General features: G+C 42.2%; 2 protein-coding genes across 4 annotated transcripts in view; both read left to right on the top strand.

Moving 5' to 3' along the window:
* The first annotated feature begins 452 nt into the window (after nt 1-452).
* Nucleotides 453-17,004, top strand: LOC125018474. Of its 2 annotated transcripts, XM_047602391.1 has the most exons (8): nt 453-952; nt 5,322-5,407; nt 6,247-7,327; nt 8,969-9,141; nt 10,830-11,010; nt 13,115-13,178; nt 14,364-14,463; nt 16,344-17,004. In XM_047602391.1, exons 2-8 carry the CDS (start codon nt 5,348-5,350, stop codon nt 16,371-16,373), a joined length of 1,689 nt encoding a protein of 562 aa, XP_047458347.1. In that variant the 5' UTR covers nt 453-952; nt 5,322-5,347; the 3' UTR covers nt 16,374-17,004. The 2 variants fall into 2 exon arrangements, with proteins under 2 accessions (XP_047458347.1, XP_047458346.1); XM_047602390.1 differs by lacking the exon at nt 5,322-5,407.
* A 3,806-nt stretch (nt 17,005-20,810) lies between these two features.
* The window catches only part of adam12b (ADAM metallopeptidase domain 12b), a 77,845-nt gene continuing 73,805 nt past the window's right edge, over nt 20,811-24,850 (top strand). Inside the window, exon 1 of one of the 2 annotated variants that reach the window (XM_047602374.1) lies at nt 20,811-21,426. In XM_047602374.1, the coding sequence (XP_047458330.1) occupies nt 21,309-21,426 (118 nt within the window). In that variant the 5' untranslated portion in view covers nt 20,811-21,308. The remainder of the gene's footprint in view (nt 21,427-24,850) is intronic. The other variant, XM_047602375.1, reaches the window with a different exon arrangement.

The following is a 24,850-nucleotide window of genomic DNA, read 5'->3' on the forward strand; positions in this document are numbered from 1 at the left end:
TATTCAGCACTTTGTGTGCCATACCAAATCTAGACATTTATTTATAGTTTTCGCCTTTATTCACCCTGTTCCTTTGTCCACATCCAGGCCTACCTATTCCGAGAAGATATATGTGTCTTTTCAAAAGAGGCTTTGGGAAAACATCTTTGGAAAGTATGGGGTTGAGTACGAGCTGGGAAAAGTAAAAGTGGGTGCAACAGCTGTACTTTTGCTATCTTTAAATATAGGAGTTGTTTTTTTTTTGTTAGCCCCTTTGCTGCATCAGTAAGGCAACTGCAGGAGCAGTTGAGAGCCACTGGCTCCATTAATAACTTGTGCAGTTGGGGACCTATTATGCAAGTCCTGAAACTTGAGAGCCAGTCACCTGCTCTGCTACCTGAGCCCGGGCCCTGGGGACGCAGGAGGAGAGAAGAAGGACAGCGTCACTGAGCTGCCCGCCAGGAGGACTCCACTCGTAGGAACAAGACCTAAGGTACTGCTGGGAGCTCCAAAAACCCCTGGGGGGTTGTTCTTCAACAAGCCCAACTAAACCAGAGACATGTGTGGGGAATGAAATAGCTGAAAAATATCAAAATTCACTGAAGCGTGCCTACCAGGGCCGTCTCTGTTAAACTTCTACCAAGGACTCGCCTTCTTTTTCACTTGCAGGGTATATTCAGCTCTTAACTCTGACAGCTAACTTATGCTCCTGGGTAATTTGTATAAACATGTGAACTCAGTTGATGGTTTTCACTTTTCTCCTTGAGCTCCTTGTCAGCTGAGAGGGGTTTTCAGTGGGGGTTTGAGAAAAGACCACAGAGCATTTTCAGCTACCTGCTGACGGCTCGGATCGCTCACACTCCCGGCTAAATGGATGACGGGTTGCACTGTGGCCTCTGCTGAAAGCAGCGGCTGTATCTGTTCCAGCGAAAGGGCAATAGTTGCTGATGCCTTAACCTTGACGCTTTATCAGGTAAGAAGCTTTCACAATATGCACAACAACATTTCAAACTAATATTGAACAAAACTCTCTAAGTCTGCTTTAAGCAGTAGCATGTCAAACTTGGACTGTCCAGTGAAAAACATGAAATTAATTATTGGATTAAAATGTTCCTTTCTGCAATCCTTTCTGCATTCAAGTTGTTAGAGATCATTTTCATATAGACTACTGGTCAAAAGTTTGGACACACCTTCTCACTGAATTGAATGAGAAGGTGTGTCCAAACCTTTGACTGCTAGTGTATACTCCACCAAAGCGGACTTTTCAGTATTAGTAACAATTTACTTAATTATTTAAAGAATGTTCACATTGTTTGTCTTGTTGTGTTTGGTGGGAATAAATGATCCACGCGCACATCTTGAGGGTTTGTTTTCCTACTGAGAATTCAAACAGATTAAGAACCATGTGACCACATTCCAGTGACCCACAGTCAGGACCTTTTGCAGCATGCTTGACTTGGTCTGAAAAAAAAAAAAAAAAGCTCTAATTCAAAAACCAGACTCTCGAAACAAGGGGCATGTTATTTATGTAACCTGCACTTCCGTATAATTCGAAATTCACAGACCTACGGCAAATATGGGTTCAGAAAGTGAGGAGAACATTTTAAAATGTATAATACGCAGTCCTGAAAACTAATACATAGACTCAGGGAGAAGTAATTCCTCCCCGTTATGACTAATGGCCCTCGAGCTCTTTATTAGCTAAATAATTAATGCAACAGAGGGCAAGAAGCGTACGTATTTATCTGCAGAGACCCCATACTTCTTGTTTTTCTTCTTGCTTGTCAGTTCTGGATGACAGCTTTGGCCAGTGGGTGGGCAGTGAGCAGACACCATCTTTAGATGGACACAGCCACTGTTACGTCACCCATTATTTTGTGGATTAATGTTTTGCAACCTCAAATTTAGCATCTGGCATCTTGCTCGTTCTGTAGCCAGAAGCGAGACACTTACACAACAGTTACCATTTCAAACCACGTGGTGACATCAATCTTCTACATTCAGTGTATAATTCAAATGTAGCATCCTGTGTATTTGAAGGAGACCGAGTGGTGCACACACCGCTCTTCATTCTCTTTATGGAGCCAAGAAGGAGGAGCTAAGTTTGACGGCCGCAAGTAATTCTGCCTATTACAGCGACTTTAACACAGACATCAATATTTCTCATTCAAGGCGCATTGAAGTGGCAACATCATTATACTGTGCATACTACATTCTTGTAGTGTGCAGAAGAATGAAAGGCACTGTGCGCATAATGGAAAAGGATAATGCCTAATAATGGCATTCCGAAATAACCTAAGCCAGCACTACATACTGTATGACACCAGCATTTTGTCCGCCGGTTCCCTCGCTGAGCCGCAACGCTGGCTGTGCTGATGGGTTTATCTCTCATACACTCACAGCTCTGCGCAGCCTGTCTGATTCCTAACCAGCTGTAGGTCCCACGGCCTCCCTCTGTGTTCCTGGCACTGTCAGGAGCACAAAGGTTTACTCGCTCGCTGGTTTCCACGCATGCAACAATAAGCATATAGTCACATCTGCCAAGTACAAACCCTGTTTGCTGTCTCCACGCTGTCACTCACAAAGTCTCACAAACACACAGTCTTTATCTAGTCTTCGCACATATACGTCTCGCATATACACCTGTGTCCTGTGGTGTCTGGCGGTAGAATGTTATTAATGGGGGGGCCTTTGGGTGATGTGGGTAGAAGGGAGGGGCCTGCATCAGGCTTGTTCCAGTGCATCCCACAGATTCTTGATCTGTTTGGGATCTTTTATGTTTTCTGAGTTGTTCCTTTATGTGTGTACCGGTTGCATCCTGCTGGGGATGGCTGCTGCCATCAAGGAGTGTCATTGCTGGGGTGGGGGCTGTCTGGACTAGTGTAGGTGAGTGGTACATGTCTAAGTAAAATCCACATGAATGCCAGGTTCAAACGTTTCCCAGCACAATTTGGTCAGTGCTATTCACTTCTCCTGCCAGTGGTTTTAATGATGTGGCTGATCAGTGTACCTCCAATGTGTCTTTTTACAGGCACACTGGTTCGAGCTTTTTATAAAGGACACAATTTTTATTTCAACAGAAGTGACAGGACCAAATCAACATGGTGCCTGCCAACGTGTCTCGTTACTTAACCTATATGTTCTCACCAGCAGAACCTTTAAAACCTGTAGCAGTTAAGTTTTTGGTAAACATTACTCAAGTGGAAGCGAATAGTGATCTCTGGGCAATTTTTCAAGTTTTTCCATCAGCTGAAGTATGTGCACTATATGTGGGCCTGACTCAGTAGACCTTTCTCATGGAGTATATTTTGACTTGTCACAGCAGGGAAAGCAGAGGTGTCTTAGTGACGGCTGCATTCCACAGGGGAGGCCCTGCTTTTGTGTATTTTGGTTCACTGTCATGACTTACTGGGACATTTAATGGAGCTGAGCCATCATTAATGTGCCTGTGCTTTCCAAAAATGTCTGTTGTGATGAGTAGAACAAAGGAACATGCCCATGGTTGTTATAAATATCACTTCACTCTTGATTTTGGTATTTTCCATTATGTTTAAATTGTGGACTGTTTTTATATTTTAATGAGGCGTCAAATTCAGATTTGAAACCTTTTCACTTGTATACAGTCAATATGAATATTGTTAGTAGAGGCAGTTCAGTGTCAGGCCTTCACTGAGCACTAGTGTGTGGCATTACTTTTGGCACTCGTCGGACCCCTGTCAGTGGCTGTTCAGTTTTGCAAATCAGTAAGTGTTCATATTGAGAATGCTCTTTGCATCTTTACTGCATCTGTAGTCTGACCAGATTCTGGTGATTCAGGGGAGGTCAGCTCTCTGCGACACTTTGTGCCTGTCTTCCTGTCTTCCTAGCCTCCCAGCTAGCAGTAACTCACCCTGTTGTCCCTTTTTGAGTGATGACTACAGATTACAGCCGCATGCTAGAATGAAAAGCTATTGTCTTTCATGGAAGCGCAGAAACATATGTTCTAGTTGCTTCCAGCTACTGTCGCTCAAATGCAACTTTTTATTCAAGACGCAGGCAACGTGAGATATGACAGTGTCAGTCACAAACTTTTCTAATTCACCAAACAAGGCACTGACAAGTTGAGTGCTGCATCTGGTACATATTTCCCAAACAGATTTATTGAGTTTGTTTGTGAGAAAAACCTTTACAGTATGTGCATATGTCTATTCATAGATGAACTTCCATAGATGCACTATTTAGCTATGTTCCTTTGCTCCCTTGCATCCATTTATCTTTAGCTAAAGGACTCTAGTCACCCTCCATATCCATTGTTTCTGCGATCGTTTGATATTTTTGTCTAATTTTCCATTTTAAGACATATTTACTTCAGGGAGACATGTCATAAAAACTTCCTCCTTTGCAAGTAAATCTCATCCACTGCTGTTTTCAGTTGTGCAGCATCAGAAAGATGTGGTTATTTCCCAATTATGCGTTGCGGCCTGAGAAAAGAAAAGAAATCAAGGAAATATGGGTTAAAACTTGAATGTATTAATTTCTATTCCAGTATTGTTGTTCAAATCTGCGTTCCTGTCCCAAGTGATTCACCTCAAAGTGGAGCACACAAGCTAAACATAATTACTTTGCTTGTATTATATGCACTGTACCGTTCATGCAAACATCCTAACAGGCCAGCAACATGATTTAAATTTGCAAGGTCTCGCCGTGACATATAGCGCTGAATCAAGGCTGTTCATGCGTGACAAATGTATTTAAGAAGTAAATTATGCTTCCATTTGTTATAATCTCAGTTTTATTGACTGTAATAACTGCACTGGGCTTTGTACAAGCTGAACTGAGAGCTGTGCAGTTGGTGTATCATGATTAGAAGCTGAATTATGCCCAGTGTTGAATAAAATGAGTCGATAAGCCCCTTCCTTTGCCTTCTGAAACAATAGGCCTAAACACTTAAGCTATTGTTTGGTGTTAGGAATTCTAAAAATGTGCAAGACAAGCAAGGCAGATAACCATGTTAGCAGAGTCATCATCAGCTAAGCGGAGACGCAGAAAGAAAGGCAGTGAGATTTTTTTTTTTTTTTTTTTTTGCATGCTGAAAGGTGGGAATGGCTCCAAGCACTGAATAAATGATGGAATGATAAAGTAGACTGAATAATGTGATATTGAAGTGTTAGCAGAAACACCATTTTCTGTGACCAGATAGGTGTACTTTTGTGATGAGTAGGTAAGTCTGATAATTGCGATTCATGACGCAAAGCTCGCCTTTGAAGAAACCATCCCTTTTATGTCATGTGTGGTGCATGCAGCCTAGCTGGAAACACAAGCTGCAGTGTGCTAATGTTTCTCCTTCTGTTGTGAACCAACAGATGAAAAAGTGAAAGACAGCTGGTCGATGTCGGTGGGAATCCGCAGTAGGATATTCCCGAGTCTATCAACACCTCACATCGATGAGGTAAACAGCTCTTGGCATAGATGTTTGTTTACTCAAGGCCTCATGACCCAGAATGTGATGAAACACTGTGGACACATTGCTTCACTCTGCCATCAGTTATGATGTACATCTGTTTGTTTTTTTGTTTATTTATTAAGGATACTAATGGTTTTGCCTGAGGGAAGACATGCATTGAAGTAAAAATCTAATCATCATACATTCCTCATAATGCCACTGGAACAAAATGTATTGTAAAAGATTGCTCAGAAATATTTCAGCCCGAAATCAATTTCACTGTCATCCCCGTAGTCAAAATACCCACACTGCAAGGATCTGTGACTCAATATACAGTATAACAAAATGCAGTGTCTTCCTAATGATACGATGTTCAATCCCTGATCCAATTAGATGAAGTCTTCAGATGGCAAAGCCATTCATTAAGCCAAATTACATTTGTGTGGAACTCTCCTGATATTTCAGTCTTGAGGAAAGGAGTCAACAAAAGTGCTGTTTGAGGAAGCTGTTTTATTAAGGAGAAAAAGAAAGAAAAAAAAAATAGTAAGATATCCTTACAAAGGTAGCAAGGAAATGGGTATAATTTAAGTGCCTTCTCTGCTTTTTGTTGTTTTGTCTGACATATATAATATAATAGAAATTGTCATGGCAACAGCAACAGCTGTGATTCTAGAGGGAGAGCAGGTAAGTCCCTCCAATCACATTACCGCAGCTAATATCTTTCTATTTGCAGTTCTTCTGGGTTTCATTTGAGTTTCACTAACTTTCCGTTTGCAGTGGGATCAGCCGCACATTTGGAACGCACCTCTGATATGAAACGTTTTCTGTTCTCTGTCTTTTCATAGCCCGCAAGTAAGGATGTCACTGCTTCACTGCACAGGAATGTGCTGTCATGGGGTGTGTGGCGGGGGCAAGAGGCGAAGGAGAGTGTGTCTCCTCGAGCAGTAGCACAATCCTCCTACTGTCAGGGGACAGATATTAAATCCTTTGGCAGAGTTTCCAACCTGTTCCGGACTGCAAGTGTTCCAGATGTGGCGGGAAAGCGTCCACAGACGTCGTTTTCGTCCATCACCATCGCAGCCCGGAAGGTCTTTTCTACCTCACAGGAATATTTATATCCATCCACTCCAGTAAGGCCTTTGAGGCTATCAACTCATCCAGAACAGCAAGAAAACTTTGGGAGAAAGGTTTTATCCATATCTTCAATGAGTGATTCAAACCCTCAGCCGGGTGTGTGCAGACGGAACACGACCATCTTGACGCCAAATGAGTCCAGACGGGCCTACTCACCAGCTGATGGATTGAGATGCTCCGAAAAGAAGAGAGCCCAACTTTTACATCAGAGATACCCAGAGGAGGACAGAAAGGAGAAAGTGATAGGTGGCTCAGTAATGAACCTGTTTGCCCTGCGGCCTTCTTACCGATCTTGTATCCATCATGAGGTGCCTCTGAGGTCCAATAGCTCGGTCGTGTTTTTGGACAAGTCACTTTGTATATCCCTTGCAGAACTAGAGGGAAGAAGAGCAGGTCAGCCACCTTTGTATACATCCACCTTGTCTGTTCGCCTTAGTGTCTCTTCTTGCCACAGATTCTCCAGAGATCACAAAATAGCCAAAACAAACGAGGGTTTCGGGAGACGCAGAGCAGCCACGTTGGGCAGCAAAAACCACAATGGCCGCGATAGTTCTTTGGGTCACTGCAGAGGTCCTCTATTGAAGAACCTGGGTGAGGTCGACCAAACAGCACCCACTCACGGTGTAAACAACAAGGCTGACGATTCAAATACGCACGGCCTTGGCTCTACTTCAGGATTACTGTCATTCAAAGGCCCCTCATCCACAAAGAAGAACAGGAATGCAGATGAGGCAGTCATCTCTGTTCGGAGCAATTTCAGGCACAGGAAGCACACTTTGAGCTCTGGCCAAGGTATGAATTTTCTCATCTTGAACATATCCAATGTGAACCGATGTCTATGTTTCTTTCAGTGGCTCAAAATATTCTAGATAAGCTCACATTTTCAAGCTGAATGTGGTGCCAAGGTGGTCTTAGGAGGTGGAGAGTCTCTGCATCTCACACTTTGATTTATACCTCATGCATGGTTAATAGACCATCGCACACCCACCACACCTCTCTTACTGTACATTCACACTGTTTAAAATAAGTCCCAGCTGGCACGAGCACACTCTCAGTTCAACTGCAAATTTAAATAAAGTGCAAACACTTCCACTTATCCCCTGCATGTCTGCGTAGAAATAGAGTGAATGTGGCCACTGCATAATTAGGTTGCAAATTAAAAATAGCCTTTGAAGAATCTTTCTCGCAATTTATTGATGTTATATGAAACTTGTATTAGGGAGTATCTACCCCACAGAGGACGTTCCTGCTGGAGAGGTTCCAGGGTATAATAAGTGTTAATTAACACCACATACTAGCCCCTAAGCAACAGAGCTGGTGTGTTGATCAGGACACATAAGACGTATGCGTATTACACAGCATGCAAGTGTTTCTGCAGGTGGCGAAAACACACCGATGTGCGTCATCTTAAATGGATAGTGCCAAGAAAACAAGAGGTGTTATAGCAGTGGACGTCATAGCCGGGGACTCAAAAACGTCTTACCTGCTCACCTTGGCATATCAAGCTCACATGAAATACAACTGGTACACAACACTTTTTGATTATTAAACCCTCTAGACTCAGTCTCAAAGCAAGAAGGTTCCGGGTTTGAATCCAGACTGACTGGGGCCTTTCTGTGTGGAGTTTGCATGTTCTCCCTGTGTCTGCGTAGGTTCTCTCTGGGTACTAAGGCTTCCTCCCACCATCCAAAGACATGCTCGTTAGGGTAATTGGTGATTCTTGAGTGTGAATAGTTGTCTGTCTCTTTGTGTTAGCTCTGCGATACACTGGCGACCTGTCTCGTCCAATGACAACGGGGATAGGCTCCAGCCCCCCATGACCGTCCACACTCATTGCTCCCATCCCATAGCTTTCCACCATGTTTTGTCTTTTAAACTTTTGCTCTATTCATTGGACATTTATTCCAATGCCCAATGGTCAAGTCATAACCTGTAGCAATATCTTGACCGCTGACACTGTAATGATGCTCTGCATACATGCTGCACGGTCATGGCAGGCTATTCAGTGGAGATATGAATTCTACAAAAGGTAGAGGAATGGATGGATGCGCTGTCATCTTATACAGTATTCATAGGCCACACTCATGTTCCCTCTGGGGTTTTTCTCTCTATGATTTCTCGGGGTAGCGTGTATGCATGTGTGTGTGTGTATCTATATATGGGGGTGTGTTAGGTTCAGTTGGAGGTCTGTTCATTTCCCTCCTTCACCAGATCATAAAAGCTTAAATGGAACTCAATGATATTGCAGGAATAGTAACTGTAAGTCTCTGAGATGGGAAGGGACCATAAAAAAACTGCATCAGAAAACAACAAAGCACACATACACCACATGATCTTCTTTGAAATTTGCTTGGTGAAAAATGTCTTTATTCGTTTGGTTTTTAACGATACAGCTTATGGAATTAAATTTTGCTTCTCTCTGTGTCTCTCCAGTGGACTCCAGAACAAAGGGCAAGCAAGCAGGAACTGACAAGACAGCAGAAGGACAAAAAGATGGCTGTTCCAAAGAACGTGAAACAGTTTCCACTTCAGATACGACCTGTTGCTATCATTCCAAACTGCAGGCCAGTGCTCTGGAGGGCACACCCAAGACTCTCAGTCTGAAAGTATGAGCCATGTTTCGGTTCTGTTTTCTTTGTTTTGTGGTGTTTTTTAAAATGTACTGAGAAAGGTGGAGCAAGTTAACGAATATGATCTCAAAACACCCCCTTGTCCTCAGCACTCCTTCAGAATCTCTGATCCTAAATTCATGGTTGACATGAACAAACGTTGCCCACCTGACCAGAGGGATCAGAGCAAACTCAACATCTGTCTTCGGCCTTTTCAATGCTTTATCCCTCCGATGTCAGAAAGTCTCACCAATGTAAACAAGGTTTCTAGCCCTTCTTTTTCAATATTGATGAGCCATCCCGTCTCACTCTGTTTCAAGCAACTCTACTTTTTGAGATTTAGCATGGTAGCATTAGCCAGATTTACCATCCCTCTTCTTTTTCCCCCTTTCATCTACTGGTTGAATGGTAAGGTCGATTGAATTAGTATGTCTTAGTCTACTTTTAACATTAACCAAAGTTAACCTAGACCCACTGAGTTGTTGACATTTAGGAGGATGATTTGGGTGTATTACACTAGTAGAAGCTAATACAGCTTCGGGCAGTCAGCCTCAAGCACAGGAGAGCAGAAACTGCTTACCGGGGAAATATAAGCCAACAAAGTTTTCTACCCTCCAGGTTTGCTCTGCACTGTGGCGCCCTTGTACGTAAACATTAGTGTTTTACAGCTGGTGGGGTTCCACACTCGGCCTCTAGATTTAACATTGTGTGTTATTAAGATCATAGTAGAGAGGGTGAACACTGACCTTGCTTGCAGCTAGGGTTGTCCTGTAAACATGTCTCTCCTTTGTAACACAGGTGTAGGAGCAATATTGTGTGCTGCACATTTTTTTTTGTCTTTGCAATACCACAAGCGACCACAGGGACAAACTTATGGCACACATCAGTGCTTTTCTTTTTTTATTTTAATGATCTTTACCTCCTATAAGCAATTTATTAGATTTAGACTCTCTTGGCACAAAGGAGTTCTCCTTTAAGCAGACCCTGAATTGGACTGAATTCTGTTTTATATTATACTATATGTGTGTGTACAGGCCTGGCAGAAAAAATATAAAAAATGCTGTTTGTATTTCCACATAGCTATACTACAAGTATAGCTATACTTATAATATCAACTATATGGGCCATATGGAAACTTCAAACCCTTAGGGAGTCAAATTTAATTACAGCATTTGATGGAGGTTCCCCACAGAGAGAACATCAACATCATTTGGGGTGAATAATCATCAAAACACAACATTTGACTCAACCTTTGCCAAGAAGAGACTTACTCCAAAAACTTATATAATTGCACTTTTTTTGTCCTTCCTCCTTTTGAAATATTTGATTAGAGTTTTTCTTCCTACCCCGGCAATTTAACAGGTTTTATTTTAGTATTTTCATGCGTGAAGCTCCAGTGATTTAACTTTCTAAAGGATTTAGATTCCCCCTGTGAGTAACGCTCTCCTACCTCTATCTCAACTAAATCTGAGCACAGTATTTCCATGTTGCCTTCACCTCCCAGCTAGTACAAGGATGAGAGGAGAATTCTCCATGGTTGAGGAATAGATTAAGGATATTTTCAGAATTGATTCTAACCTAATGAAGTTTGTTTATCGTTCTTTGGGATTAGTGTCTATGAGTTGTACTCTATTCTTCCCACAAACAAGCAGCTTAGTGTCTAAAAATCCCCCTCTCAATCCCAGGAGGCTTTGGAGCTCTTCAGACCAGATTTCATCTGCAGATCTCAGGGTCGGGTGAGGAGATTGGAGCAGAGGGCTCGGAGAAGGAAAGCACTGCAGGACTCCAATCCAGACCTTGTGCAGGGCCTCGGGGAAGATCGAGGCAAGCAAAAGAGGAAATGCACCACACCGGATCCACTTAGTGGTGAGTACAGCTGGATACGTCATCTTGAAATCTGGAAAAGCAGAAGTAAGTCATTAGGTCGTATATACTGTCTCCCCCTGCCAACAAACACTGTGTTTTGCTTTCTGTCCTCTAATGATGACAGCAGTATACCAACTGCAGGTCATAAAATGGGAGATCCTGAGAGTTGGGGAAATAGCAGTATGGCACCAGCCCTGGCGAGGAGAGCACACAATTCATGGTCTAGTAGTGTCAGGTCAGATCATCCCTGAGGAGTCTGACCAAAGTAGGGCCTCATATTCTACATCCCTTACCATGTTTCCCATCACTTGTTATGTCACTTCTGCTAGGAAGACACATTCATCAAATCCCTGGTGTTGGAGTGAAAGCTATTCCACCAGGTATAGTTTCTGGGGGCAAAGAAACATTGATTTCATCTGTAAATATTGTCCAGATGGTATAAAACCAACCTGTACCATACCACTTATATACCACACTAGTTATGCTACATGCACTCACTGCTTATTTCACTTCTAGTTAGACGCTAAACTGCATTTAGTTGCTCTGTACCTGTACATGTGTAATGAAAATAAAGCTGAATCTAATGTGATCTAATCTAAGTGTCTTTCCCAAACCTGGAAGATTTAAACAAATAAGGAACTTGTGGCCACGTCATGTAGGATCCAGCTGACATTTAGAGGACGTGTGGTCTGTTTCTCAAATAATCTGATGCAATTCGTTGACCTGATGTGGGGATAAAAGGGAATTTCAAGTTATTTCCCTGGTTGCCATTTATCCAACTTTGCTCTCTGCTGGTTGCTATCTAGTACTGCAGATCAGCATAAATTTTTAAGGGTGCATGCAGCGAACACACGGCGCACAAGTTCAACATCATATAGAAGTGCTTTATTTATTTATTTGTATACTTCTGCACATGCGGAAAATGCAGTTTAATAGTCTACTCGTTTGTTTTACATGCTTCTGTTATAAATTCAGGATAATTAGAGTTAATGCAGTCTTTACTATGTAATTAAGACATTGATGGAGTGACATATATGTACACACATATATATAGTCTAAGTGTCTAAGTATATATATAATATTTAAATGTATTTAAACGTAGATGCAAATGAAAGACGTGTAGCTTACGTATAACTCTGTATGTGGTCCGTCCGGCTACACACAGTAATGATTTGTTTTATATAAAACGACATATCGAGATATATTTGTATTTCCTTGATTTATGTAGTCCTTGCTGTGTACGCTGAAGAAATGATCATGATAAAATAAAGCTTCAAAACATCTGTGCGATACATGGCGTCACTTTCTTGGGCCAGCTCAGCTCCGACACTGGACATGTAAACATGTTTCTGTGCAAAATGTCTGGTTTAAACCAATGTCTTTGCAAGAATGTTATGACTGTCGCTGAAGATGAAGCAAACGCATCTTTTTTTCCTTTTAAATAGCTGCGATTTGTTTGGTATTTTTAGAGATGCAGAGTATTCTGTGAAGGAAGTGTCGTTTAATGTCGAGTAAACACTTTTTTTTTCACAGTTTGTTGTTTGGTTGTGTAATATCAGATTTTTTTTTTTAACTCACTCTGATTTTAACAGCATGAGCACACAAACAGTTTTTCCCTCATGCTTATCACAGAGGTCTCGGTTTTTTTTTTTTGCAGCGTCTGCAGAGTCCAATAGCGCCTAGGCGCCTGATTACTCGAAGCATTAATAAAGTAGGCAGGTAATCAAAGAGCTCCGGTTTATTTTTGGAAGGTCACGCAGGAGTCATGAAGTTACCTTGAATAGCTCATAGTGGGCTGAAGTCTCTGAAGTCTAATTATGAACAAAGGGTCTTGTTACTGTTGACCTGGACAACAACACTCAGGCACTTCACTTCAGTTACGTCTGTGAGAGACGTAATGGGACTGGATGTGCTTTTGCTTTGAATGTCTGTGTGTGCGCGCGTTTGATATCTGTCCATGTATGAGCGTGCGCTGAAGTGTGTCAGAGATCACACACACAGACTCCAGTGCTCATTTACATATGCAGCGCTCATTTACATGTTAATTGTTGTTTGTTATTCTTATGTGTTTGTGTGTGTGTGTGCGTGTGTGTGTGTGTCCTAGATAACCTTTTCAAGCCTAGAGAGAGGACTATATCAGGCAGGGAGATGCAGCTGAGGTCCAGACGGTGAGTTCTCTACACCAAGTCACAAGATGTCACTCTGTCTCTCACTCCACTCTTTGTTTTCTTTTTTCAACACAATCCATCACGGTTGTTTGTTGTCTCTGGCGTGCATGCGCACAGGTCACGTCCACACACATTCACTGTTAATAGAAATGGATTTCTCATATACTGTTTCTCCTAGTACCACTAGCCAGGCATAACATTATGACCGCCTTCCTAAGTGACACAATATTGTGCCTCCCAAACAGTTGTGACTCAGAGAATGGACACGGGCCTTCTGAGGATGTCCTGTGGTGTCTCGTAACAGGATGTTGTTAGTGGGGGGCCTTTGGGTTAAGGGGAGTGGCCTCTGTGGATCAGGCTTGTTCCATTGCATCCCAAAGATACTTAATCAGTTTGTTTTGTTTTTCAGCTGTTCCTAAACTATTTTTATGCATGTGCCTGCTGTGTCAGGCTGCATCCTGCTGGGGTTGGCTGACATCCACACGAATGTCAGAACATTGTATTGTCACAAGATGTTATTCGCTTCACCTGTCAGCGGTCATAATGTTGTGCCTGGTCAGTGTATATACACACACTGCTATATTACAACTATAACTTCAGCTATGGCTGCACGACTCCGTCTACTCCGCTACACCGCTACAACAAACTATGACACGGGATACAAAAACATTTTTTTTTTAAAATATAACAAATAAATATGCAACTGTACACTGCTATTGATATTTAAAAGCTGATGATGTAATGAATGAATCCTGCTACTGACAGATACAGTACGGATACAATAGGTGTTTGATGTCCAAATGTCTTTGCAGGAGATATGAGCTACCCTCTGTACACCTTATCTCGCTCTCTCTCCCTCTCTCTCTCTCATTCCTTATCTGGAAAGGCACGCCTGATCAGATGGCGACTGCCCATTGTAATTTTTTCTCTTTTCCAAAAGCGACACTATCTGACTTGGAGGATCTTTTAACAAATTGGCTGGAGTTGTGGGAGTGGAAAAGGAGTCTGTGCGAGACCTGTTTATCAGCAGATCCAGGATTTTACTGGCTGTGGTCGCACTAGATAAAAACCTTGTCTAGAGTATGCCAATCTACTGGCACAGCTCAGCCACCCTCAGACTTCCGATACCGTATTCCCCTGCCCTGTATGAATTTGACTTTTTCTTTTTTTTCCTCGGGTCTGTAGGATTTACAACAAGCTGCCGGAGGTGACAAAGAAGAAGGAGGAGGAGAAAAAGAGAGCTGTATCACAAAGCAACAGATTGCGAGCAGAGGTCTTTAAAAAGGTATGGCTGAGATGATTTTGATGCTAAAAATCAATTCAGAGCGTTGGCCGTTGCACATGGAAACTGTTCACATTGGATTCTTAACAGTTTGGTGTAATTCCACATCTCAGACTGCTTAATGTTACACATGGGTCCCATCGTTTGAAAAGCATCCCCCCCTTATTTGCACGGTACAACGTGACATATATGCATCTACACTGCACACTCTAAAATACACTACAGACATTTCATTGCCGGTAAAGATGTATTTAAATGTGATTCAGTGGTACAGTATCCTTAAATTCAGCATATTGCAGTGTGTTGATTTAATTTGATCTCTTTTAAGTATGGAAATCAAATACACCAGCGCATAATTAAAGGGAGAACACTGTTTTTCATCATGTTCCCAAAACTCATGTTGATTAGCATTTATCACACCAGTACAGAGTAGACCAAACAAACATACGTTTCTTTTAATTGCTGCAATTCAATTAAATCTGAAAAACAAGACATGCTCATTATGGGCAAATTAAGTTGCTTCTAAGGGTAAAATATGGCACGGTTTGATCATCGTCCAGCAGAGGTCACTGTTTGACTGCTAAAGCCAGCTCCTCTACCATTTATCACACTGGACTGCCACCCAAATAAACGTGCATTCAACCTGAGGTCTGTCTTAAACAAAAACCATCAGGCTTTGCTTATTTGGGTGGTTTTTAATTCAAAATCAGGAAGAACATTTTCCTCACTTGTCACAGAACTAAACCATTACTGCATGGCAGATAAGCATTTTTCACTCCGTTAATCACCGTGGGCTTTCAGAACTGTAGACGGAGCATGGTATAATACCTCATGTTATTTATATTAGGCGGTGACGACATGATGCAAAGGATCTCTTATAATAGGTGGAATGCTCTCACTGTGACGAGCATGTGCCAAATGAATGATATATTTAGGACATGCTCTGTCAGAGAGATCCATTCAACTCACTCTCCCATTATAGCCCAACCAGAACAATGAATTCGCTGTCATTCAGGTGAGATGTGAAAAATGAGAAAAGATGTCTCCAATCTCACAGATAATTACAGAATCCCTCAGAAAGTGTGCATATGTGTGAGAGAGATACAATATAGCCTATATATCTATATTTATATCTATATCTGAATCTATATCTATATAAAATCTTATTTAAGCTGACCTTAAATTGATTTCCTTATCTCTCCTTTAGTACAGTGTAGGTTAAATGAAAACTGCTTTGCCTCGGGCCTCCTTTTCATTTTTAAGGAAACCTTGACTCCAGCGTTGTGCGGTTTACTAACACGACCAGCTAGCGTAAGGTGTAAGGCGTAGCGTGACAAATATTTTATTTCTTGGTGAAATGGAGCAGCTATGATGGGGATGTGACCCCGCCACCTCTCAAATGAAGCCATTAGCCGGAGGCCCACCACAGAGATTGGGGGTGGAAAGAAGGGAATGTTTTCTTCCCCAACAAACACTCAGGCCTTGTTTTATCAGGAAGCCTCCAACACACACATACACACAAGAAGGGAGCCCAGCAAAGACTCACAGCGGGTTCTGATAGCGCGGGGAAGAGGGCGCGTGGTTTTGAACATAGGCTGAAATAAGATGCCCGCTGTCGTGTAGTACTGTTAATGGAGGGCGATTGCATAACGGGCTGTATTTTCAGATAGCGAGGTAGAATTATTCTCCCAGCCTGGGTTTGGCCACCTTTAGGGTTGAGGCTGATGGAAGTGAAAGCCAATTTAGCTGTGGGAGTCACTCCTGTATGAGGCTGAGGTGTTTTTAAGAGACTGAGGTAAGGAATGTGTGAGTGCAGAGAGATGTGCTGTTGATCTGGTGTTGGGGGCGTTATCTGTACCGCTGTTGTTTTTCTTGTCTTGCAGAGACTCCTGGACCAGATCTTGCAAAGATAAACGAGACACCGAAAGGCAAACAGGGTTAATTCACTGATCGTCCCGGCTCTTTCTACGTGTTTATCGAAACTGACTCAGTTCAATAAATCTTAATCGCTGCCATTGCCTTTGCATATGTATGCATTTCACTGGGGCTTGATTTTCAGTTAAATATCTGGCTGTATCTTTGCACTTTGCATCCTGACTGCGACAGCAAGCAAGGATTTGATTTTGCTGACACTGCTTCCGAGCTTTTATTGTCTTACAGGAGGACATCATTTATCTGTATGATTTGATTTGACATGTAACCGAGACATACTTAGACATCCGCTTATGCCTCAATGGCAGATTATGGGAAAATGATTTTTGCTGACCACAATCATGCTGTAAAAAGTGCAGAAAAAGTTGTGTACACCGTGAAAGGTGTGTGCTGTTAGAGCTGAAGTTTCACTCCTACCACGACATGCTCTTAATTAAATATTGATATGAATTTGTCAGTAGCTTAATTATAAATAATATTTGTCTTTTTGAAGCTTGAATGTCACACATATTGATCATGTAATCTGATGACTTTCTTTATCAACAATATCAGTTTCATTGGTTGAACAGTACCTCAAGTGTTACAAAGTGAAATAAAAATATTCCAAGGACATGCTGTGTTGAAGCCGCGTCTTTTTCCAGGAAATAAGGGTCTTTGAGCGAGCAACCTGACTCTGTCACTGGTACTGTAGGTGCTCATGAGGCCGTAGAGGGAGACCATGTTTCGTTATTGGCTTCACGTCTGCCTTGAGGCCTCAGGAACCTCCCATCTGGAACAGTGGAATTTCAAGCTAATCGAACTCGGGAGACACACAGAGCGTCTGTGAAAGAGCTTCATCGCGGAGCTCCAAACCAGAGATGACATTGTAACAAGAGTGGAGACTCCTCGGCACAGCCTGGGACCACAGCCCGCATATAGCCTGCAGAGGTGACTGACATCTCTGTGGCATTTAAACAGAGCCTGCTGGGGTGAGAAGAGGGGAAGGACATGAGCTCAGGAAAAAAAAAAAAAAAACTGTTAATACAAACTATTGCGGAAAACCTTTAGTGCTTGTGTTGCTCTGAACTATTGGAAATCCAAACAAACGCGAAGTTAAATGTTTAGTTAACGCTGAATTTGACTTCCTACTGTATTTCCCTCTCCCGCAGGATGCAAGCGATGGGTCAGTTGAAGTGTACCCCAAGCTCGTTCCATTTGGAAAGATCAATCATGGCCCACAGGTGCATTAAACCGTATTGATATCCGCTGACTTCAGTCACGCCTGTGTGACCAGTGACGAAATTTCAAAGAGTAATCCACGCGAGAGAACCGCTCCCCTGTCATGTAGGATGGTCCCAGACGGTGAGCCCAGACGGACAGGCAGCTATATACGAGGAGACAGGCTCTTGTCATTCAGCCTCTCTCTCCCTCTGAGGCATCATGTGTCTGTATGTCACATCGCTATCTCTGCATAATGTGGACTGTGTTCTCTGAGGCCCTTCGACTGGCTTCCCAATAGCCTTGACTGACTCAACTGCCCTGAGGGCGAGGCTGATATGCCTGGCTTAGAAAGGAGAACGGTGACTGAGCTTGCAGGGCTAATTGTGCATGCAGAGCCTCTGATTACAAGAGTTTAGTCATGAACCATTTCACTGGCAACCATATTGTCTGAACATCTAGAGTCATAATCGTATCTCTGCAGCAGTGTCTCTGTGTTTTCTGACACTGATAGTAACAGATCAAATAGTGTCCCTGAATGAGATTGAACTGAACTGAAGTGTTACAAATGGGAAACAGGAAATAGAGTGTATAAAAGAGAAAATGAAATTCAACGGATATACTGTGGCATTTTAAGGACGTAAATCAAGTCAGCTAAGGCTAACCAATGCTTTTTTTTTTTCAGTTTTCTGTTTCACTGGAGACATAGAGTGAAAGGACGCCTGCACAGAGACATCTGTGTACCTGCAGTGCACACGCTAAAAAAGATTAGGCTACACCGGACCAGGTACACAGTAGAAAACACAGATGGATCCAGGGTAATGTGTTTTTTTTTTCCTGTACTTTGACACAGAATTCGAGAGAAGTAGAAGACAATCTCATCCCAGGGCTGTTTCAAATAAAGGGTGACTCACATTTTTAATATAGAGGGTTCAGTGGAATTGAATCATGCCAGCTCAGTCAGATGCTTATATTCCATTACAAACCTCTTTATTATAAATTGTGCAGAGAAGGACGTGTGTACGTGCACACTGCTTTATGTCACGAGTAGCTCTCAAAGAAACTTTTAACAGAATCTGGGATTTACAGGTTGAGAGATTACCATTTTTAAAATGTCAGCTGGTAAGCCCACCAGTGTACATGCATTGATTACAACTCATCACAGCATTTTCTTGCGGATGAAAGTCCAAGCGGCACTGTAGTCAGACTAGCTAACCGCCTAGGGTCCTACCCTTTTCAACGCTTATCTTGCTCGGTTGTGGCCGTGATCAGCATCAGGGTAAGAGTGCGTTAGGGAAAGAGTCAGTTATCTGAATCCAGTGTGGATTCCCCCTTAGAAGAATAGCAACATACTGTGCACAAGATATAATCATACAATAAAACAAGATGGATCAAAGCTTGGATTTACTGTGTGATAGTATATGATATACGGTATAACATAATGATTTTAAGACTGACACACCTCCATCCACATTAGAAAAATGCCTGTAACATAATCTAAATGGAAAATAGTCCTCTAGATAGCCTTGGAGACATTCCTCGTAGTAATATTTTGGACTGATATGCATATGAGTCACAGACCTAACCACTGTATTTTCTATGACTACAACTTTGTCATTCAGTAAACTGGGACACAAACTATGACTAGTAATCAGGATGATTATTTAATTAAGAAGAAATACATCAACTGACCATTGACTGTACATGAATAGCAACATACCCTCTGTGATGTCACCCAGGTTCTTTGAAGAGCAGTTTTGGAGCTCAGGGCTTTTGGCTGCCATGGGTGAAGCTGCCGCCATCTTGGCACTGCCAGACTGTCTTATGCTTCCTTCAAATAGAACGTGTGAGCAAGTGGTCATGACTTTCACTTAGTCTGATTAACTACCATTATCATATTATCGTAATTAGAGCAAACATGTGAAGTCGTGAAAGCAAAGTTCTTGTATGTCATGAGAAGATCACTGCCAGGCAACTGTTGGCATCCAGGAGCCACTGAGGACAGTTTAGCAACCAGCTGACTTGATATAATAACGGTATAATGAAAGGATGTGGTTGTTGGGAAAATAAATATTTTCAAAATACATGTTATAAAAATACAAATAGACTATGAAACTACATTACAGCATATTCAATAAATTATTGCCTTTCAGGCATTTTTACACTTTTCCTTGCTAATCGTAAAATTATCATAATAAACATGGCACACCAAAATTTAAAATCAACAAGGTATTGAAACTCAACACTATTGAGTTCTCATATATTTCTGATAAAAGCCTGATCAATGATTTTATTTGGTCTGAATTAAATGATTTGTAGAGCTTTCTGGCTGTCATCTGTCGCCACGTCCCTTCTAATTGACTACCGCTGTCACCTCTCTGGCAGAGACAGAGCATATTTTACATTGCGCCTACATAAGATAGGGTAAAAGAAAAAAAAATAGAGAGTCTGAGAGAGGCTTAAGGTAGCTATCTTTAGGTACCGTTAGCTGTCAGGTACAGGTATTCAACAAAGTCTAAAATCTGCAAACAAAACAGCTGTAACTGAGGTAAGACGTTACGGCAGCAGTTTGGCAAGAAAATATATTTGACTTCAGCTGAAATACGACCCATTAGACTGTAAACAAATGGACAAGAATTGCTCTGATTGTGATAATAGACATTCTTCAGACTAACTGAATGTTATGTGGGTATTTTATTTTACACCACATGTAGAATTTAATTGCTGTTTTCACTCACCAGTGCCTCTAAATCTGATTCCATTGACCTATTTCACTTGCATTGCTCTTCTGCCTCTACCTTCATTTTCCTGCCGCATGTATCAGGGGGAGGAGGGAAGCATCAAAAGTCAGGCAGGGTTAAATGGTGGAACTTTGGAGGGAGGTGCCAGAGTTGTTCATGTTCAGATTTTTACTAAGTGAGTCTAACGGATGTGTGGGGAGGTCATATCGCAGCTCCACATGGCTCCACTCTTGGGCAGCACTCAGATTGTGACTCCCCAAAGTCACAAGTTGGCACTGCCCATATCCCAGCGCGGCAAGTCTGGGTCTGAACAATGAAGGCAAGTGCAAAAAATTGCAGTTCATCAAGGTTCTGCTTGGTTCTCCGCCCACTTTTGGCTTCATTTCCGAGGTTCATCCAGTGGATGAGCGCACGATGGGTTTGTCCATAGCACGGCAATCATGGAGACAGTTGTTCATATTTATATACAGTCTATGCGCAACCAACACAGACCGGCGCTAGGACCCAGTGGAGTCTGAAGCGCACATGGCAAAGTGTTGCTGCTCCGGTACGAGAGGGGATGGCAACTACGCTCCACTATACTCTCCAGCGTCCTCTCTCATTTTGTCTGTACTGTCGCCTCCTAACATACCCCTCACACTAACAAAACATATACACCAACACATTTGGCTAACACGCGCACGTTTTTGCCCCAGAGCGTCGCCCGCCATACGTTCGGCGTTGCAAGGAAAAGTTTTTGACAGCTCGGTCTCTCGGAGTGACAGCCTGCCGCATCTCGTTGGATCTGGGTGGTGAAAGGTTTTTTTTTTCTTCTTTCTTTTTTTTTCTTCCTCCTGTGTGTGTCTTATACCCGTTCGACACCGTGAACTGTTTTCTCCATCCTGTCACCTGCGCGCGAGTGTGAAATATCCGGCGGTCTACCACGGAGGTCTGACCGGAGCCCTCACCCCTCCCCGTTTCTCCTCACCGAGCCCGGGCATGATGAGAACGTGGAGGCGGCGGAAGAACTTTGTCTTTGTGATCTTCGCCCTCCGCGTCTGGTGCCTGTCCACGGCAGCTCAAAATGCTGACAACACGGTTTCCAAAGCACACACGGGTGAGTGCCAGCATCTCTGTCATTTGGCCACTTTTTATGTATGTGCCACGAATGTAACAGTGCAGTCACCTGATCGTGTTTTTTTGTCTACAGTGTCTGAACCAGATTTCATTCAGGAATAGCCATCAGCTCTGTTTTAACTGTGAGCCTAGTAGAGTTTCCATTTATTGCACTTCTCTTATCTGAAAGCGTTTCCTCGTTGTCATGCTGTGCATTTCACACTTGGGGCAGGCAGGAGAAGAAATATATTTTTTTTTCTTCTTTCAAATCCATCTTTGTGCTCAGATGGAACAATAAAAGGAAGTCAGACTGCTGTGGGATGAACAGATGAGTTTAACATCCAGGAGGATACAGCTTCATCTGTAGGTTGTAAACACAGACTCAAAACAGGATGTCGTTTTTATCCAGCTGCTAAATTTAATCTGCTGAATGAATAAGTCACTGATAACCAGGGTATTGTGTGCTTGTGTGTGTGTGTGTGTAGCAAAGAGCATGTGCCACAGTGCAAATCTGGGTGGGTGATGTGTTTGTGTAGTAGTAGTAATAGCAGAAAGCTGAAATGGCAAAAAGATTAAGGAAGAAAGTAAAGCAAAGGAGGGCTGAATTAATGTTGGACCACCAAAGCTGATTTCTGTGACAATCCGTGCAGAAGGTTAAGAAATTGCCATTCAAATACATAAACACTACATGCCCTCATCACAGTTACATACTGTAGATGCTTGCAAGTGAATCCAAACGTGCACATTATGATACAGACAGAAGTTTAATAATTGAATCCATTTGATCTGGCGTGAGTGAAATGTATTGCAGATCCACAGCCTTTCGAAAAAAAGAAGAAAAAAATGCACACACTGATCATTGTTATAGACTTGGTGCTAACAAAGCATGGAGCCTGAAGCTGCGTCGTTAATAATATCACGTAAATTATAGCAGAGCTTTCAGGAAAATGACTGGGAGGGAAGTAGAAAGACGGAGCTCAGGAGATGTTTACTGCACACATCAGCTCAGTGAGGGGTCATTAAAGCTCTCGCCCAAAGGGCTAGCTCATATATATATATATATATATACATATATATAGGGATTAAAAGTAGTTATAGTAATTGTTTGTAAGACAGATAGTGTGAGAGTCAGAATAAGGCAGCCTCTTTGATGTGAGCAGGATATTGACTTCAGGATTTATCTGAAATGTCTGTCATGGCCACCCTCCACCTTGGCAGAGACCTTAGTTCAGTTTTTATCACGCTACAGTTTGTAAGTTAGCATCCAGAGAACATTGAATGAAGGTAGAGAGGTTCTCCTCGAGGCAGACTCTCCCTCATCTATCCTGCAGTGTTGTTTGGGTCGGTTAATCTAATGAAACAGAAAGGAAAAAATCAAAAATCGAACAAATAAAACCACAAAACGTTCTGCAGACTGTATTTACATGCCAAATACACCGTGCAGATGGATTCAGAGTATCGTGATAAGCGAGGACCCGGTTCCCCCCATGCTCTAAAACAGCATGCATTTAGTGACACATCCCTTTGTGACTGTAAGACTTATGTCTCCTCTTTGGATTGGGGGCAAGTGAGGAAATAGTGTGACGTTACACAGCCACAAGGTCAGCAGAGGAAACAGTTAAAGGTTATTGGGTGGGTTAACAAAATGCTGGACTTTACACCGGACACTGACGTTTGCTTCCCACTTCCTACTGAGAGTCACATTGATTTCTTCTGTGACCAGTGACTCCCCGACCTTAAACTTATTTTTCTCACTTATAGTCACATTTCTTTTTCATTCCAAGTTGTTTTTAGATTTAACCTGACTAAACTGTAGTCAAACAAATGGGGGTTTAGAAAGCCTCATTATATTTGCAACAGTTCTGGATCCTGCATTATCTGTTTGGTGTATGTGTAATTCTGAAAGGCAATTACAAATCCAGCATTGTTGCGCTGTTTCATTTACAGGTCGTGTCCCTTAATTTGGAAATACCACGTTAAGCAGACGTATAGCTGAAAGATACACATTAGCTCAACTCAGCATTCGCCCATAAATACATTTAGCCAAAATGGTTTGGCTTAACAGTGGCCTAAATCCGACACAACTGCTTACTTGACTTAAGCCAGATTTACAACGAGTGCCCTGCCAGAATCAGCCGAACCTGGTTCAGGGCCATGAGCTGACACGTCCCCATAAGCTAGTGCCGCTGATTGATTCTCAGCCCAAGTCTGTATCCACCAAAACTCAGCCACTATTTCTCCTACTGCCAAATCTGACGGCCACAAATGGACGAGGGCTGACTGACAATCGGCCCTGTAGCGCCAGTATAACTCTGACTGTGCCAGCACTCAGCTGCAATCAGACACCTGGACAGAGTTCAAGAACTGTTAAGTGATACATCAGATAATGAGAACAATGTGCTGTTGAGTATATTGTGGCACTGAATCCAGTAATAATGCACTACTGGTATTTTAAAAAGAATAATGATATGAGTAAAAATTGTCAGCTCAGAGTATAAAAAGGAAAGTAAACTTAGTTTATTTCCATGTATTAGCTGCTTTCAAATGTGCCTTACTAGAGTATTTTAGTTTTTTTCCAAAGAAATGCTTAGTCAAAAACTGGACTGATCGCTCCTGTCAGTGCAGAAGTGGGATTGGATGGACAATGGAGTAGTAAAAAGCTCTTTTATGTATTTATTTATTTATTTTTGTTCAAGAACGGTCTCTTCTAAGTGTAATTAAATTTTGGAAGAGCAGCACTCTATATATAAAATCTACAAAGTAAGAGTCAGATGATCTGTCTGCTCAGTACCCTTCAAAAAAGTTGTTTATATTAATGATTGCTCTACTGAGAGTAGAACCATTTGTGTGGTCTCGAGTGAAGTCAGTTTCTGAACTTTTATAGCAAAAATAAAACAAATCCCATAAGGCCACGTATCAAGCAGACTGTGTTTACAAGTGTTTGATGAATCGCTCTCTCTGTGGCTCTCTGTGTCTGTCTGACTTGCTTTGTCTCCCCTCTGCATATCAACTGCTTCTTCTCAGCGTGTGCTGCCTTTTCCTTTTTTTTTTTTTTTAGTGTGAAGGAAACTCAATAAATAATTAGAAAACGAACCAAATGACCTGGATTAGTTTTGGGGATATCGTCTGGTCAGGCTATCACATCGAGCAGAATTAATTAAAAAAGATTAAAATGTCTGTGTCGTCCAAAGAAATCGGAGGAGAGGGGAATAAAACCTGCTCCCGGTGCCCCCGAAACGAATTCATGCTCCCTCGCTTCGGTCTCCGAGGAGCGTCGCCCACCTTTCAGCACAGTTTCCTGGGGAGTAACTCAAACCCATCGTTGAGTCTGTGCTGGAATGCTGACGTATTACTGTCAGCCGGGTTAAAACAACCCCTTTCTGCTTAAGCCATTTAGGAAAAAAAAACGCACCCTGGTCCATGTT

This window comes from Mugil cephalus, chromosome 13 (genome assembly GCF_022458985.1).
Source record: "Mugil cephalus isolate CIBA_MC_2020 chromosome 13, CIBA_Mcephalus_1.1, whole genome shotgun sequence".
Classification (NCBI taxonomy): Eukaryota; Metazoa; Chordata; class Actinopteri; order Mugiliformes; family Mugilidae; genus Mugil; species Mugil cephalus.